This window comes from Triticum dicoccoides, chromosome 3B, assembly GCF_002162155.2.
Source record: "Triticum dicoccoides isolate Atlit2015 ecotype Zavitan chromosome 3B, WEW_v2.0, whole genome shotgun sequence".
NCBI classification, from domain to species: Eukaryota; Viridiplantae; Streptophyta; class Magnoliopsida; order Poales; family Poaceae; genus Triticum; species Triticum dicoccoides.
Window position 1 is genome coordinate 860,686,248 of NC_041385.1, and position 19,314 is coordinate 860,705,561.

General features: G+C 46.4%; 1 protein-coding gene across 3 annotated transcripts; it reads right to left on the bottom strand.

Moving 5' to 3' along the window:
• Positions 1 to 325: 325 nt before the first annotated feature.
• LOC119279028 lies at positions 326 to 5,351 on the bottom strand. Of its 3 annotated transcripts, XR_005138032.1 has the most exons (4): positions 5,246 to 5,351; positions 4,199 to 4,266; positions 1,127 to 3,690; positions 326 to 429 (listed from the first exon to the last, which is right to left on the bottom strand). XR_005138032.1 is itself a non-coding variant. In XM_037560450.1 (3 exons), the coding sequence occupies exon 3, from the start codon at positions 3,560 to 3,562 to the stop codon at positions 1,334 to 1,336; it is 2,229 nt and encodes a 742-aa protein (XP_037416347.1). In that variant the 5' UTR covers positions 3,563 to 3,690; positions 4,199 to 4,266; positions 5,246 to 5,351; the 3' UTR covers positions 950 to 1,333. The 3 variants fall into 3 exon arrangements, 2 of the variants coding, with proteins under 2 accessions (XP_037416347.1, XP_037416348.1); XM_037560450.1 differs by lacking the exon at positions 326 to 429 and having other exon boundaries at positions 950 to 3,690; XM_037560451.1 differs by lacking the exons at positions 326 to 429; positions 5,246 to 5,351 and adding an exon at positions 5,104 to 5,190 and having other exon boundaries at positions 950 to 3,690.
• Positions 5,352 to 19,314: the final 13,963 nt, after the last annotated feature.

A 19,314-nucleotide genomic window follows, 5' to 3' on the forward strand; every position in this document is an offset into this window, starting at 1 on the left:
AAAAGTGATCGGGCGCTTCTTCATCCAACGCAAAAAAAACCGCAACACGCGATCCAACCACAAGAGAAGAACCTGAAAGGATTGAAGCAGCTTAGGTTAACTGACACTGAATTATCAACGATGCGAGGATAAAGTGCTGCTAGCATGAGATGACTCCGGCAAGACATCAAGTGCTGCAGCAAACTGAAAACAAATACAGTAAGCACTTTTGAGCTGGATGTGATTGTGCATACATATAATTAAGATCCATTCGGCACACTTCGCGCGTGGAAGAAAAGGCTGTTGATACATAAACGGTGTGTGGAGGACAGCAGTATGCATACCTCAAGACGAAACGGATGATGCGCTCCAAAGGACTTTCTTCGCATTATGCCCAGACGATGCTGCCGCTCGGGGTTCGGTTAGCACCACGACACATGGAAATGAACTCTGCGGACAAAAACGCAAGCCAAGAAGAAAAAGATACACTTGAGCCACAAATGTCAGTATTTTCAGCCACAAATACTAATACTAGCACTGTTAATGATGAACTCTGTAGTTTGCCGGTGACAACCTGAAAGAGTGTAGTGGGTAAGAGCACCCACAATGGTAAGCTCTAACAGCTGTCTTATGGTGAGCAGTAATAAAACATACGACTAGAGAGATGTACACAAACTATATTTCTACGTTGCTTAGTAAAGGTCGGATCTCTAGGGCAAAAGATTAGACCATCTGGAGTCGAAACGTCGCTCCACGGTCCACATGGCATCTTACGCAACAAACCTCTAGTATCTTGCATGATGATTTGTATACTTCAATACGAGAAGACAAACGGTGGGAAACAAACACCGTTGAATGGTTTGCATTGCTCATGGTAGATTATTATTAACAACATATGTATATTTGGATAATGGAGCAGGAACAGAAGAGTTCCTCTAACTAGAAAGGCCAACATGGCAGACAAGCAAAAGAGAAAAACAGTACCAATATCAGCAATGCCATGTTTTGGACAAGGTAAAACAACACATATTTCCAAGTTTTGGACAAGGTAAAACAGCACATATTTCCAAGTTTTGGACAAGGTAAAACAGCACATATAATATAAGAGACCTTTCTCTGACATACAAAATGACCGCCGCTTACTCACATTATGAGCTTCCTTGATGAGACGGCAAGACACATGGCATACAAGACAGGAATGGCTAATCCCAGACCTGCCCTTGCATGCAAAGGTAACTGTCAAAAGTATAGAAGCTAGGAAACGCTATAGAAACTAGCTAGTGCCAACAAAATGTCTGATGCAAAACGGCGGGCAGGTCAACAAAGGTATAACGGAGTCGCAGCATCAACCATCTCAACTGGATTTAGAAGTTCCTTCTGCCTCCTCCGCTGTTTCTGTGATCCCCTGAAGGAGTTCCTTCGGAATTGCAGCTGGGTCTACCTCATAGCTACCTTTGGGGACGTTTGGAGCTTCTTCCCCCGACAACCTATAGAAGGGGACCTGATGTGAAAACCGAAACATCTCCTCTTTTGGAATCCTCTTGATGACGTTCCGGTTCTGGTGACGCTGAAAAACTGTCCGAAATCCAGTAACCTTAACCAAGGGAATTACAGAGATTCCATGATCTTCGTCATAATCATCCAGTACCTCAACCAGATCATAGACATGCAGCACATTATCTGGAGTATCTCCATCCCATTCAGGGGACCAGTTTCGGTACAAAGCCCAGATATCGCCTTCCCGTGGGTAAACTTTGACCACCCCACGTGGGCCTTTCTCCCATTTAATCTGGTGAGAGAACATGTTGACCACATCACAGATTTCATGTTTGGCAATCCTGAAATCACCACACGTCTTTGCAAAGCCAGAAGAAACCCAACTCGATGGTCCAAATTCACTATTCGTCTTCGACTCGAGGTAACTTATTTTGACCTTAAACGGGTTCAAGGAGATAACTTTCTGAATAAATGTGTAGAAACGAGGCATGCCATCATCATCGTCGTATGAAGCCCAAATTTGATCACTCTGAAAACATTCCTCGGTACGATCCTTATCAAAATCATGGAAATCAGGATCAGGAACAGTATAAGACATAGGGTCCTCATCTTCATTTCCAGCAGCTGTGCTATCAGTAGAACCATTGCTATTAGCAGAACCATTCTCCTCTGGATCCACACAAACATCTTTCTTTGCAGTAGAATCAACTGTTGCTTTGCTAACCTCAACATATTTCTTGCTTGCTGGACCATCAACAGTAACTTGGATTGGCCTACTTCGTATCTCACTTAGCTTCTCCTTCAAATCGCTCTTCATCTTGTCAATCAAAATTCTCTTAAGATCTGACTTGGAGAAAATCTTAGTTACGCTGAGCCGAGTAACAGGCCTGGGCTTCCAAGTGGGCACACCATTAACAATCTGAAACTCAAAGGCATTGTTGGTTGAAAATGGTATAGTTCCAACTGGCATTCTAGCAAATTGGGCCCATGGACCTGAGGGAATGGATGAACCAACTCCAGCATCAGTTCTCATCTTCTTTCCAAATGCAGTATCGCACATTGACACATCTGCTTGCCTTTTTAGAGGATTGTGCTTCCTCTGAAAAGCTTCTTCCCTTCTTGCTACTGCTTGTGCCTCCTCCCTCTCTCTCTTAACTTTCTCATATGTCTGATGAACCATATTAGCAGCTTGAGCCGCAGCAGATGATGATGCAGTAGCACTGGCTGCACCAGCTGCCCTTGAGAATGGACCCCACTGAAAATTTCTCCCAGTGCTTGCATCTTGAGGTGCACCACTGATGTTTGAGCCCCGTACTGCATGAACATCCTCAGTTGGTGGCACCGGTACCTCTTTTGCAAGGAATGGGTCGCGGCAGCTAGGGCAGAGAAGAGTATGATTTATATACACTCTGAGATATTCAAAATTCATCTTGCATTTGTTGCATGAGGTCCAAAATGTGTCCTTCATTGCTGGAGGTGGAGCAGGAGCAGGAGCCTGATGATGAGGAGGCGGGCGCTGTGGGGGCGGGGGCGGGCGCTGGCGCGCTGCAGATGTTGTTGACCCTGTCTTTGGCTTGTTTGCTCTTGGCTTGAAAGCAGGTGATTTGGCTGCGAAATTCTGGAAGCCATTGGTTGCACCTTGAGTTGCACTTGTCCTATTTGATTGGGCTGTCTTCTGTTGTAGTACAACTACTTTCCTTTTTTGATCATACAACAGTCTCTTGGTTTTATCAGATAACACAGTCCATGCCTCTTTAACCAACTGGAAGGCACCCTCAGCGCCCACTGATTTGTTCTTGTCAGGATGGAGTAGAAGTGCCATCTTCCTGTACTGCTTCTTCACAGTTTCATCATCTGCTGACGTGTCCACAGAGAGGATAGAGTAATAGTCATTCTCACCAGCAACCTTCAGTTCTGAGGTAAGGTAAACATCAAAGGTGATGATCATCTGCGTAATGCCCTCAAGATCCGGAAAGAGAGACTTGGCCTTGAGTGCGAATTTCTTGGCACCCTGCAGGTCCTTGGATTCAAACTTCCTCTCTGCAATTTGCTTCGCCCTAAGGGCCTCATCCTTGTTGCACTCCATTCCGTCGCAGGTCAAGAAGGTACAAACAGCAGGCACGCTTTCACAGTGTACTTGGAGAAATACCAGACCTCAGAGCCACGCCCTCTCTTCCACCAATCAGCGTCGAGCACGTGGCCAGTTTTAAAGCCCTGCCCAAAAAAGGGAACCAATGTTACCAAAAAAATCATATACGACAAATAGATAAAGATTTTTAAAAAAAAATACAGCCCTCTCGTGAATGACAGGAATTATAAACTAGTGCATGGACGACAGATATAAATGCTCAGGATCAATTGAAGATACAAAATTGTCGTATAATAACAACCATCCTGGGGCACAATGGGTGAGGACGCAGCACCGCATTAAGGGTGTGCAAGACCAAGTGCAGATTCAGAAATTTACAGTAACCGTCTTATCAGACATAACTGTAAATGCGCATAACTGAAACACTACCGTAGCATGCAACGGACAACACGTCAAGGAATGAAGGACCAATAGAATTGAAAGATAGAGAACATCATACCGACAAAACAGAGAACCAATTAAAAGATACAGGCAGGGTGCCGACAAAACCAGCGTGGCTGGAATTACAACTACACAGAGCTCAACTTAGGCCTAGTACGAAACATAGTAAATTTACTCGGAGAAATATCAGACCTCCAAGCCCTGCAATATCTTTCAGCAATCAGCGTCGAGCAAGTGACCATACAAGAAGCTTCCAAGCCCTGCCCAAAAGGGAACAAATGTTACCAAAAATGGTATTAGAACGAATGGATAAAAAAAAAACTTGTACAAATACAGCCCTCCCCGGCATGATAGGAATTATAACTACACAAAACTAGTGCATGAACGGCGCACATAAATGCTCAGAATCAATTGAAGATACAAAATTGCCGTATAATAACAAATCAAAAATGGCGCACAATGGGTGACGACACAACACCGCATTAAGGGTGCAAGACCAAGTGCAGATTCAGAAATTTACAGTAACCGTCTTCAAAACAGATGTAACTGTAAATGCGCATAACTGAAACACTCCCGTAGCGCGCAACGGAGTGACAAAACGAAGGTCCAATTAAAAGATGCAGACAGGGCAACCGACAAAACCGACAAAACTTTGCACGCGACCGGCGAAACGGCAGAATTCGCCGGAATAACTTGAACCCTAACCCTAACCCTAGCTAGCGCGCGCAGGCGAACCCGCCAAGAGGGCGCAGGGCTCCGGGCAGGGCTGGGGAATTCGGTGTAACTGACGGAAACTGATCTTTTTCTGCAGAATTCGTTCAGCACAGCAGAACACATCGGGAGCCGGAGCATCACTTGAACCGAGCCCGGAGCTACCGCGGAAACAAACTGCTAGAACTACTCTACGGCGCAGCGGCGAATTGCCTTCGTTTGGGAAAAACGGGGGTTTTTCGTTCGGGGCGGAGCAGAGCAGCGGCGGCCGGAGCGGCGGCCCGGGGCGGATCTAGGCGGCGGGCAGGGCGTGCTGGCTTCGAGGAGGCTGGTCCGGGACTACTAAGCGACCAGCCGCCGGAGGAGCGGATGGTGGCCGGAGCTACCTCGGAGACAAATGCCCGAAATTCAGGGGCGCCGCCGCTGAAGCCCCAGGGCGTGGAGGGGTGGGTGCTCGGCGGCGGCTCGGGGGTGAGCTTGCGGCGCGGGGAGGGAGGGAGGGGCGGAGGGGGAGGAGCGGGGTTATACCGGCGGAGGGGACGGAGGAGAGGAGAGACGGCGGAGGGGACGGAGGAGGATCTAGATTCCCGGGAACATTTCTCCTCGGGTGTGTTGGGCCATGGATTTGTTTTTTTGATTGATTCAAGGGAACCTACCCAACCCAACCCTAGCTTAATCTAGGGAACCCAACCCAAGGGTCTGGTTAGGATTTAACCATGGGTGAGTCAAGTGTGGTGGGTGGGTGGGGGTTGGGTGGGACACTCTAGGGGTGTCTTTTGGTTGTCCACAAAAGTTCAACCAAGCCCGGTGTGTGCAAGATTTTTTCGATGTCGGGCTGTTTGGTTGTCCACAAACACTATTGGGCCTGCACATCACGTTCCTTCAAGCATCCCTGAGCCTAGCTCACTAGAAATTGCCGACTCACTAGAAACAGTCGAATCGGCAGTTTCTAGCGAGCCAGGCCCAAGCGATGCGAGGAAGCGCGCTACGGTGGCTTGCTGGAAATGTGTTAGCAGTTAATCACCTTATCCCCTCGTCTCCTTCCTCCTTCTCTAATTACTCACACTGATCTCGCCTGCTCGCGCGCCGGATCCGGCTAACGGGACCCCCTGCAACCGCAGCACTCACTGCGTGTGAGGCCGCCGAGGCGCCCGTCGCCGCCGCGCTCGAGCTGCTCACGGCGCAGCGACTGGGAGCATGCGGGCGTCAGGCGAGCTGCTCACGGCGCAGCGACTGGGAGCATGCGGGCGTCAGGCGAGCTGCTGCGGCACGGTGCGGCGGAGGGCGAGTGTGCCGGCGCGATGGACGTGGGGCTAGCTACGACGCTAGTGATGTTGGGGAACGTAGCAGAAATTCAAAATTTTCCTACGTGTCACCAAGATCTATCTATGGAGAAACTAGCAACGAGGGAAGGAGAGTGCATCTACATACCCTTGTAGATCGCTAAGCGGAAGCGTTCAAGAGAACAGGGTTGAAGGAGTCGTACTCGTCGTGATTCAAATCACCGGAGATCCTAGTGCCGAACGGACGGCACCTCCGCGTTCAACACACGTACAGCCCGGTGACGTCTCCCACGCCTTGATCCAGCAAGGAGAGAGGGAGAGGTTGAGGAAGACTCCATCCAGCAGCAGCACAACGGCGTGGTGGTGATGGAGGAGCGTGGCAATCCTGCAGGGCTTCGCCAAGCACTACTCAGGAGGAGGTGGAGGTGGAGAGGGGGAGGGCTGCGCCAGGGGCAAGGGTGAAGCTCCCATGCGCCTCCCCACTATATATAGGGGTGGAGGGGGCTGATTTCTTGCCCTCCAAGTCCATTGGGGCGTTGGCAAAGGTGGGAGGAAAGAAATCACATCATTTCCTTCCCCACCAATTGTTATCCCCCCTTTTTAGGGATCTTGATCTTATCCCTTCGGGATATGATCTTATTCCTTCTAAGGGGGGATCTTGGTGCGCCTTGACCAGGGGTGTGGGGCCTTGCCCCCACTACCCACGTTCATGTGGGTCCCCCCATGCAGGTGGGCCCCACTCCGGAATCTTCTAGAACCTTCCCGGTACAATACCGAAAAATCCCGAACATTTTTCGGTGGCCAAAATAGGACTTCCCATATATAAATCTTTACCTCCGGACCATTCCGGAACTCCTCGTGACGTCCGGGATCTCATCTGGGACTCCGAACAACATTTGGCAACCACATACAAACTTCCTTTATAACCCTAGCATCATCGAACCTTAAGTGTGTAGACCCTACGGGTTCGGGAGACATGCAGACATGACCGAGACGTTCTCCGGTCAATAACCAACAGCGGGATCTGGATACCCATGTTGGCTCCCACATGTTCCACGATGATCTCATCGGATGAACCACGATGTCGAGGATTCAATCAATCCCGTATTCAATTCCCTTTGTCTAACGGTATTGTACTTGCCCGAGATTCGATCGTCGGTATACCGATACCTTGTTCAATCTCGTTACCGGCAAGTCTCTTTACTCGTTCCGTAACACATCATCTCGTGATCAACTCCTTGATCACATTGTGCACATTATGATGATGTCCTACCGAGTGGGCCCAGAGATACCTCTCCGTTTACACGGAGTGACAAATCCCAGTCTTGATTCGTGCCAACCCAATAGACACTTTCGGAGATACCTGTAGTGCACCTTTATAGCCACCCAGTTACGTTGTGACGTTTGGTACACCCAAAGCATTCCTACGGTATCCGGGAGTTACACAATCTCATGGTCTAAGGAAAAGATACTTGACATTAGAAAAGCTTTAGCATACGAACTACGATCTTTGTGCTAGGCTTAGGATTGGGTCTTGTCCATCACATCATTCTCCTAATGATGTGATCCCGTTATCAATGACATCCAATGTCCATGGTCAGGAAACCGTAACCATCTATTGATCAACGAGCTAGTCAACTAGAGGCTTACTAGGGACATGGTGTTGTCTATGTATCCACACATGTATCTGAGTTTCCTATCAATACAATTATAGCATGGATAATAAACGATTATCATGAACAGGGAAATATAATAATAACTAAGTTATTATTGCCTCTAGGGCATATTTCCAACAGTCTCCCACTTGCACTAGAGTCAATAATCTAGTTCACATCGTCATGTGATTAACGCTGATAGGTCACATCGCCATGTGACCAACATCCAAAGAGTTTACTAGTGTCTGTAAACTGGTTCACATCATCATGTGATTAAGACTCAATGAGTTCTCAGGTTTGATCATGTTTTGCTTGTGAGAGAGGTTTTTAGTCAACGGGTCTGAACCTTTCAGATCCTTGTGTGCTTTGCAAATTTCTAGGTCATATTGTAAACGCTGCTTCCACGCTCCACTTGGATCTATTCCAAATGGTTGCTCCTCTATACGTATCCGGTTTGCTACTCAGAGTCACTCGGATAGGTGTTAAAGCTTGCATCGACGTAACCCTTTACGCAAACTCTTTATCACCTCCATAATCGAGAAACATGTCCTTATTCCTCTAAGGATAATTTTGACCGCTATCTGGTGATCCACTCCTTGATCACCTTTGTACTCTCTTGCCAGATATGTAGCAAGGCACACATCAGGTGCGGTACACACCATAGCATACTGTAGAGCCTACGTCTATAGCATAGGGGACGACCTTCGTCCTTTCTCTCTTTTCTGCCGTGGTCGAGCTTTAAGTCTTAACTTCATACCTTACAACTCAGCCAAGAACTCCTTCTTTGACTGATCCATCTTGAACACCTTCAAGATCATGTCAAGGTATATGCTCATTTGAAAGTATTATTAAGCATTTTTGATCTATCCTTATAGATCTCGATGCTCAATGTTCAAGTAGCTTAATCCAGGTTTTCTATTGAAAAACATCTTTCAAATAACCCTATATGCTTTCCAGAAATTCTACATCATTTCTGATCAACAATATGTCAACAACATATACTTATCAGAAATTCTATAGCGCTCCCACTCACTTCTTTGGAAATACAAGTTTCTCATAAACTTTATATAAACCCAAAATCGTTGATCATCTCATCAAAGCGTACATTCCAACTCTGAGATGCTTACTCCAGTCCTTAGAAGGATTGCTGGAGCTTTGCATACTTGTTAGCATCCTTCAGGATTGACAAAACCTTCTGGTTGTATCACATACAACCTTTCCTCAAGAATAACATCGAGGAAACAATGTTTTGACATCCTTTCTGCAAGATTTCATAAATGCAACTAATGCTAACATGATTCCGACGGACTTTAAGCATCGCTACGGATGAGAAAATCTCATCGTAGTCAACTCCTTGAACTTGTGAAAAACTCTTCGCCACAAGTCGAGCTTCACAGACGGTGACATTACCGTTCACGTCCGTCTTCTTCTTAAAGATCCATTTATCTCAATGGCTTACCGATCAACGGGCAAGTCCACCAAAGTCCATGCTTTGTTCTGATACATGGATCCTGTCTTGGATTTCATGGCTTCTAACCATTTGTTGGAATATGGGCCCACCATTGCTTCTCCATAGCTCGTAGGTTCATTGTTGTCTAGCAACATGACCTCCAAGACAGGATTACCGTACCACTCCGAAGCAGTACGCGTCCTTGTCGTCCTACGAGGTTCGGTAGTGACTTGATCCGAAGTTTCATGATCACTATCATAAGCTTCTACTTCAATTGGTGTAGGTGCCACAGGAACAACTTCCTGTGCCCTGCTACACACTAGTTGAAGTGATGGTTCAATAACCTCATCAAGTCTCCACCATCCTCCCACTCAACTTTCCAAGACAAACTTTTCCTCGAGAAAGGACCCGATTTAAGAAACAATCCCTATTGCTTTCGGATCTGAATTAGGAGGTATACCCAACCGTTTTGGGTGTCCTATGAAGATGCATTTTATCCGCTTTGGGTTCGAGCTTATCAACCTGAAACTTTTTCACATAAGCGTCGCAGCCCCAAACCTTTAAGAAATGACAGCTTAGGTTTCTCTAAACCATAGTTCATACGGTGTCGTCTCAACGGAATTACGTGGTGCCCTATTAAAGTGAGTGCGGTTGTCTCTAATGCCTAACCCATGAACGATAGTGGTAATTCAATAAGAGACATCATGGTACGCACCATATCCAATAGGGTGCAACTATGATGTTCGGACACACCATCACACTATGGTGTTCCAGGCGGTATTAATTGTGAAACAATTTCCACGGTGTCTTAATTGCGTGCCAAAGCTCGTAACTCAGATACTCATCTCTATGATCATATCATAGACATTTTATCCTCTTGTCACGATGATCTTCAACTTCACTCTGAAATTACTTGAACCATTCAATAATTCAGACTTGTGTTTCATCAAGTAAATATACTCAACATCTACTCGAATCATCTGTGAAGTCAGAACATAACGATATTCACTGCATGCCTCAGCACTCATTGGACTGCACACATCAAAATGTGTTACTTCCAACAGGTTTCATCTTACTAAAACTGAGGCTTTTCAGTCATCTTGCCCATGTGGTATGATTTGCATATCTCAAGTGATTCAAAATCAAGTGAGTCCAAACGATCCATCTGCATGGAGTTTCTTCATGCGTATGCACCAATAGACATGGTTTGCATGTCTCAAACTTTTCAAAAAACGAGTGAGTCCAAAGATCCATCAACATGGAGCTTCTTCATGCGTTTTACACCAATATGACTTACATGGCAGTGCCACAAGTAAGTGGTACTATCATTACTATCTTATATCTTTTGGCATGAAAATGTGTATCACTACGATCGAGATTCAATAAACCATTCTTTTAGGTGCAAGACCATTGAAGGTATTTATTCAAATAAATAGAGTAACCATTATTCTCCTTAAATGAATAACCGTATTGCGATAGACATAATCCAATCATGTCTATGCTCAACGCAAACACCAAATAACAATTTTAGGTTTAACTCCAATCTCAATGGTAGAGGGAGCGTGCGATGCTTGATCACATCAACCTTGGAAACACTTCCAACACATATCATCGGCTCACCTTTAGCTAGTCTCCGTTTATTTCGTAGCTTTTATTTCGAGTTACTAACACTTAGCAACCGAACCGGTATCTAATACCCTGGTGCTACTAGGAGTACTAGTAAAATACACAATAACTTAATGTATATCCAATATACTTCTATCGACCTTGCCAGCCTTCTCATTTACCAAGTATCTAGGGTGGTTCCGCTTCAGTGTCCGTTCCTCTCATTACAGAAGCACTTAGTCTCGGGTTTGGGTTCAACCTTGGGTTTCTTCACTAGAGCAGCAACTGTTTTGCCGTTTCATGAAGTATCTCTTGTTGCCCTTGCCCTTCTTGAAACTAGTGGTTTTACCAACCATCAACAATTGATGCTCCTTCTTGACTTCTACTTTCGCGGTGTCAAACATCGCGAACACTTCAAGGATCATCATATCTATCCCTGATATGTTATAGTTCATCACGAAGCTCTAGTAGCTTGGTGGCAATGTCTTTGGAGAAAAATCACTATCTCATCTGGAAGATTAACTCCCACTCGATTCAAGTGATTGTTGTACCCAGACAATCTGAGTACGAGCTCAACGATTGAGATCTTTTCCCTTAGTTTGTAGGCTAAGAAAATCGTCGGAGGTCTCATACCTCTTGACATGGGCACGAGCCTGAAATCCTAATTTCAGCCCTCGAAACATCTCATATGTTCCGCGACATTTCGAAAACGTCTTTCGTGCCTCAACTCTAAACCGTTTAACTGAACTATCACGTAGTTATCAAGACGTGTATGTCCGATGTTCGCAACATCCACAAACGACGTTTGGGGTTCAGCACACTGAGCGGTGCATTAAGGACATAAGCTTTCTACTGTCCGCATAATCGCTACTTTCAACTTTCAACTATATTTTCTCTAGGAACATATCTAAACAGTGGAACTAAAGCGCGAGCTTACGACATAATTTGCAAAAGGTCTTTTGACTATGTTCAAGATAATTAAGTTCATCTTATGAACTCCCACTCAGATAGACATCCCTCTGGTCATCTAAGTGATTACATGATCCGAGTCAACTAGGCCGTGTCCGATCATCACGTGAGACGGACTAGTCATCATCGGTGAACATCTTCATGTTGATCGTATCTACTATACGACTCATGCTCGACCTTTCGGTCTCTGTGTTCCGAGGCCATGTCTGTACATGCTAGGCTCGTCAAGTTAACCCTAAGTGTTTCGCGTGTGTAAATCTGTCTTACACCCGTTGTATGTGAACGTTAGAATCCATCACACCCGATCATCACGTGGTGCTTAGAAGCGACGAACTTTAGCAACGGTGCACAGTTAGGGGAGAACACTTCTTGGAATTGTTGTAAGGGATCATCTTATTTACTACCGTCGTTCTAAGTAAACAAGATGCATAAACATAATAAACATCACATGCAATTATATAGTAGTGACATGATATGGCCAATATCATATAGCTCCATTGATCTCCATCTTGGGGGCTCCATGATCATCATCGTCACCGGCATGACACCATGATCTCCATCATCATGATCTCCATCATCGTGTCTTCATGAAGTTGTCTCGCCAACTATTACTTCTACTACTATGGCTACCGGTTAGCAATAAAGTAAAGTAATTACATGGCGTTGTTTAATGACACGCAGGTCATACAATAAATAAAGACAACTCCTATGGCTCCTGCCGGTTGTCATACTCATCGACATGCAAGTCATGAATCCTATTACAAGAACATGATCAATCTCATACATCACATATCATTCATCACATTCTTCTTGGCCATATCACATCACATAGCATACCCTGCAAAAACAAGTTAGACGTCCTCTAATTGTTGTTTGCATGTTTTACGTGGCTGCTATGGGTTTCTAGCAAGAATGTTTCTTACCTACGCAAAACCACAACGTGATATGCCAATTGCTATTTACCCTTCATAAGGACCCTTTTCATCGAATCCGTTCCGACTAAAGTGGGAAAGACTGGTACCCGCTAGCCACCTTATGCACCAAGTGCATGTCAGTCGGTGGAACCTGTCTCACGTAAGAGTACGTGTAAGGTCAGTCCGGGCCGCTTCATCCCACAATACCGTCGAAACAAGATTGGACTAGTAACGGTAAGCATATTGAACATCATCAACGCCCACAACTACTTTGTGTTCTACTCGTGCAAAGAATCTACGCAATAGACCTAGCTCATGATGCCACTGTTGGGGAATGTAGCAGAAATTCAAAATTTTCCTACGTGTCACCAAGATCTATCTATGGAGAAACTAGCAACGAGGGAAGGAGAGTGCATCTACATACCCTTGTAGATCGCTAAGCGGAAGCGTTCAAGAGAACGGGGTTGAAGGAGTCGTACTCGTCGTGATCCAAATCACCGGAGATCCTAGTGCCGAACGGACGGCACCTCCGCGTTCAACACACGTACAGCCCGGTGACGTCTCCCACGCCTTGATCCAGCAAGGAGAGAGGGAGAGGTTGAGGAAGACTCCATCCAGCAGCAGCACAACGGCATGGTGGTGATGGAGGAGCGTGGCAATCCTGCAGGGCTTCGCCAAGCACTACTCAGGAGGAGGTGGAGTTGGAGAGGGGGAGGGTTGCGCCAGAGGCAAGGGTGAAGCTCCCATGCGCCTCCCCACTATATATAGGGGTGGAGGGGGCTGGTTTCTTGCCCTCCAAGTCCATTGGGGCGTTGGCAAAGGTGGGAGGAAAGAAATCACATCATTTCCTTCCCCACCGATTGTTATCCCCCCTTTTTAGGGATCTTGATCTTATCCCTTTGGGATATGATCTTATTCCTTCTAAGGGGGGATCTTGGTGCGCCTTGACCAGGGGTGTGGGGCCTTGCCCCCACTACCCACGTTCATGTGGGTCCCCCCATGCAGGTGGGCCCCACTCCGGAACCTTCTAGAACCTTCCCGGTACAATACCGAAAAATCCCGAACATTTTCCGGTGGCCAAAATAGGACTTCCCATATATAAATCTTTACCTCCGGACCATTCCGGAACTCCTCGTGACGTCCGGGATCTCATCCGGGACTCCGAACAACATTCGGTAACCACATACAAACTTCCTTTAGAATCCTAGCGTCATCGAACCTTAAGTGTGTAGACCCTACGGGTTCGGGAGACATGCAGACATGACCGAGACGTTCTCCGGTCAATAACCAACAGCGGGATCTGGATACCCATGTTGGCTCCCACATGTTCCATGATGATCTCATCGGATGAACCACGATGTCGAGGATTCAATCAATCCCGTATTCAATTCCCTTTGTCTAACGGTATTGTACTTGCCCGAGATTCGATCGTCGGTATACCGATACCTTGTTCAATCTCGTTACCGGCAAGTCTCTTTACTCGTTCCGTAACACATCATCCCGTGATCAACTCCTTGATCACATTGTGCACATTATGATGATGTCCTACCGAATGGGCCCAGAGATACCTCTCCGTTTACACGGAGTGACAAATCCCAGTCTTGATTCGTGCCAACCCAACAGACACTTTCGGAGATACCTGTAGTGCACCTTTATAGCCACCCAGTTACGTTGTGACGTTTGGTACACCCAAAGCATTCCTACGGTATTCGGGAGTTACACAATCTCATGGTCTAAGGAAAAGATACTTGACATTAGAAAAGCTTTAGCATACGAACAACAATCTTTGTGCTAGGCTTAGGATTGGGTCTTGTCCATCACATCATTCTCCTAATGATGTGATCCCGTTATCAATGACATCCAATGTCCATGGTCAGGAAACCATAACCATCTATTGATCAACGAGCTAGTCAACTAGAGGCTTACTAGGGACATGGTGTTGTCTATGTATCCACACATGTATCTGAGTTTCCTATCAATACAATTATAGCATGGATAATAAACGATTATCATGAACAGGGAAATATAATAATAACTAATTTATTATTGCCTCTAGGGCATATTTCCACAAACACTATTGGGCATGCACATCACGTTCCTTTAAGCATCCCTGAGCCTAGCTCACTAGAAATTGCCGACTCACTAGAAACAGTCGAATCGGCAGTTTCTAGCGAGCCAGGCCCGAGCGATGCGAGGAAGCGCGCTACAGTGGCTTGCTGGAAATGTGTTAGCAGTTAATCACCTTATCCCCTCGTCTCCTTCCTCCTTCTCTAATTACTCACACTGATCTCGCCTGCTCGCGCGCCGGATCCGGCTAACGGGACCCCCTGCAACCGCAGCACTCACTGCGTGCGAGGCCGCCGAGGTGCCCGTCGCCGCCGCGCTCGAGCTGCTCACGGCGCAGCGACTGGGAGTATGCGGGCGTCAGGCGAGCTGCTGCGGCACGGTGCGGCGGAGGGCGAGTGTGCCAGCGCGATGGACGTGGGGCTAGCTACGACGCCAGTGACGGTGTCCCGGATTAGGGGGTGCTAACCTAGTCGGCACATGCTCCTTGGTTGGGACGATGGGCCATCATTCGTATTCAAGATGGACTCCGGAGGCAGTATGCAGGAGGCGTGATTGAGACTACCTCCACCGAAGACTTGCCGTATACTCCAAGATTTCTCCTACCGCCTTGTGCCTAGGTACCGACCTTGTAACCCTAGATACCCTACCTGGCGTATATATAAGCCGCGAGGTTTAGCCTGCAAAGGGAAGATTAACGCAGTATCATTCACCTAGCCCTAGAGTTAGACCACATCTTACGATATTGAGGTAGATCAACTCTGTACTCGATACATCTCCTTTAATATAAACAAGAGCAGGACGTAGGGTTTTACCTCCATCAAGAGGGCCCGAACCTGGGTAAAACACTATCTCTCTGTTCCTGTTACCATCCATCCTAGATCCACACCTCAGGACCCCCTACCCCAAGGTCTGCCGTTTTTTACACCGACACTGGTGCTTTCATTGAGAATTTCGATGTGGGATCATCAGAAGGATTGATGGCTCGCTCGTAGATCAACTGCGCAACGGCCGCAGGAGCATTTATGCTCCTGGCCAGCTTTTCGTGTTTGGTAGCATAATCTTCTGTGCCGACTCGACAGGCCACCTCGCTTCTGTCGAAAACTATGCCCCAGGTCGGATCGTGACCTTTGGTGGCCTCGAACACATCGCAGATTGCCGCGGCGAACTCGTCCTGTCAGGATGGGCGACCGGCCGGATTGAGAATCAACCCGGCTCCGGAGGATCGATCCAGAACCATTCTCTGTCAAGGACGTCGGTCCAGGACATGTGGTGTCGCCGGAGACCCCCGTCGTAATAACTCTAGACGATCCTCTTTCATCTCCGGTCTGGACGTAGATCCGGCTCCCGCCCCTGAAATTGCGACAGGCTTAGAGCCGACCCGGCGCAGGATCTAGAATCACCTTCGGATCCCCTTCACACTGAAAGCATATCAAGTTATACGCTGGGCCCACTTCGGGTCAGCCCCACTTATAGCCAAGCAATAAATTCCAAAGAGCTCTCTCACCTCAATGAGATGCTTGACCGTATCCGGAGCATGTCTATCTCGGACAGCAAGGCTTCGGTTTATGATCAGATCGGACTTAAAGCCAACGATCGAGAAATTTACATCCCACCCACCACCCACCTAGTCACCATGGTCGATGATTTAACCAACGTGTTAGACTACGATGAGGCCACAGACATGGATGAAGATGCTGATGGCCCCACAGAAAACACCTCGCCTCTAGTAAACAATGGCAGGTGGACTGCGACATCCACTTATGATGTCTACATGGTTGACACCCCAATTCCCCTCTAAGACGTCGACATAGACGGAGAATGGCAACAAGGGGGAACCTAGCGGTAATAACGCTACCTCCGATAATGGTGACGCAGCAGTCAGTGATGCCGACAACCATAAGGAGGACCTTCAAGCCTCCCCAGTATAGAACGGCACACCTGAAGGGCATCTTGAGAATTTAGATCCCGACGACCTCTTTGAAGGGGTCGACGATAAATATATGCCGGAATCCTAGGAAAAAGAGAGCCTTGGTACTGAGGACTACGTTGTCCCTGAAGACCCCTTCGAATAATAGCGCTTCCGGCGGCACCTTATTGCCATGGCTCGGAGCATGAAACGCAAGCAGCAGCTCCTGCAAGCTAACTCCAACGCACTAAATGAAAAGTGGGTCAAAGTGCTCTCTGCCAAGCAAGAACTAGAAGACTGGCGTCGTAGTGTGCCGAATTCATATCCACGCAAGTGTCTGCTGCCGGAGTTCGATGAGGAGCTAGCCGCTGATGAGCCTGACCGACCCCCTAGAGGTCGGGGCAGGACAATGCGGGAAAACATCAACACTCGGCCACCTCCACGCCGCTATGGCAAGGACCTCGTGGACTACCTAGACCCTCACGATGTTCGACGTCATATTGAGGCAAACAGGGCACCTCCTCAGTCCATCTATGGATCAAGAGGGCGCGCGCATGCCGGGCCGGATGGCTACAACTCCTAGATGGACAGGAACAACCGCGCCCGAGATCAAGCCTACACACGGCTCTAGCCCGACCTCCGATGGCACATGACCCGATTCCGAGGTCTAGCCCATGGTTTTCACTTTCAGTGAGATTTCGGTGAAATTCACTGAATTTCAGTAATTTTAGCAGACACTGAAATATTACATTTCGGCCAAAATATTTCAGCAATTTCAGTATAGCACAACAATTCCAATATTTTTCAAAATATTTTCTAAATTTTTTAAATTTTTAATTGAATTCAACTGAATATTTCGATCATTTGGCTGAAATGAAAACTGAAATCACTGAAATTCACTGAATTTCAGTGATCTCGGTTGGTGCTGAAATTTTTCTGAAACTGAAATTGAAAACCATGGTCTAGCCTACCCCATCCGTTTCACATATAGGTCGTGGAACACCAGTTTCTAGAAGGGTTTAAGCCTGATACGTCCATTTTGCATCATATTTTTATGTTGATATTTATTGCATTATGGACTATCATTTCACTTTATGATACAATTCTTATGCATTTTCTCTCTTATTTTGCAAGTTTCACATAAAGATGGAGATTGCGGGCAGCTGGAATTCTGGACCAGAAAGGGCTATATCGAAGGCATTTTTATGAACATCCCCAAATGAGCTCAAAATTGACGGAGAATTATTTTTGAAATATATTAAAGTTATTGGTGAAAGAAATACCAGAGAGGGACCCACCAGGCAGCCACAAGCCTAGGGGACGTGCCCCACCCCCTAGGTGCGCCCCTCGAGCTTGTGGTGGCCCTGGCAGGCCTCCGCTGCCCATCTTCCCCTATATGATGCCATTTTCCCTAGAAAAAATCAGAGGGAAGGTTTCGGGATGAAGCACCGCCGTCTCAAGGTGGAACCTGGGTAGGAGCACTTTTGCTCTTCGACGGAGAGATTCTGCCGGGGAAACTTCCCTTTGAGAGGGGAAAATCGAAGCCATCGTCATCACCAACGATCCTCTTGTCATGGGAGGGAAATCTTCATCAACATCTTCACCAGCACCATCTCATCTTTGTTATTCAATCTTTGTCTCAAAACCTCAGATTGGTACCTGTGGGTTGCTAGTAGTGTTGATTACATCTTGTAGTTGATGCTTGTTGGTCTATTTGGTGCAATATCAAATGTTCAGGTCCATTATGCTATTCAATACCCCTCTGATCTTGAGCATGAATATATTTTATGAGTAGTTATGTTTGTTCTTGAGGACATGGGAGGAGTCTTTTCATAAGTAATCATGTGAATTTGGTATTCGTTTGATATGTTGATAAAATGTATGTTGTTGTTTCCCGTAGTGGTGTTATGTGAACGTCGACTACATGACACTTCACCATCTTTGGGCCTAAGGAAAAGCATTGTGGAGTAGTTATTACATGATAGGTTGCTAGAGTTACAGAAGTTTAAACCCTAGTTTATGCGGCATTCTGTAAGGGCTGATTTGGATCCATATGTTTCATGTTATGGTTGGATTTATCTTAATTCTTATTTCGTAGTTGCGGATGCTTGCGAAAGGGGGTAATTATGACACCCCTGTAATTAAGCTACAATGATCTCTGACTAATGATGCCATGTCACCACTTTTTGTTAAGCTTAATTGCCTCTTAGTTGAAAACCAATTCAAATTCAAATTTAAATGTAAGTTGAATAATTAAAATTTTCAAAAGGTAAATAAAAATGTAGGTTGGTTTGTAAATATTCACTAACTAATCGTCATGTAAGAATCAACATTTTACAAAATACTTAAATGCACCTAAGCTATTTATAACTGATCCAGCAGCATTTTATTGAACCAATTTAATTTAGAAAAATATTCAAACTATTCAAAAATATTTGTAACTTGTTGGACTAACTCAAAACCTTGCCTAGTATTTATGTGCTAAGTTGCACATTTAACTAAATTCATTTGCTAGCTCCAATTAGTGCAAAACAGTAAAAAAAGTAGAAAACAGAAAAGAATAAAAAGAAAAGACTAAAACTTATTGTTTCGTTGGGCCTAAGTGGGCTACAGTGCGGCCCAGCCCACCTACGTAGGCCTTTCGTCCACCTCTTGCCCGGGGGATGGGAGAGGCCATGGCGTGGGCACATCGCGCCTGTACACGCCGCCGATGGACACGTGGCGTCCATCCGTCGCTCCTCGACGACC

What these genes read in the sequence shown, in the direction of transcription:
- LOC119279028 (XM_037560450.1), bottom strand. Translation starts at nt 3,562, where the DNA reads ATGGAGTGCAACAAGGATGAGGCCCTTAGGGCGAAGCAAATTGCAGAG.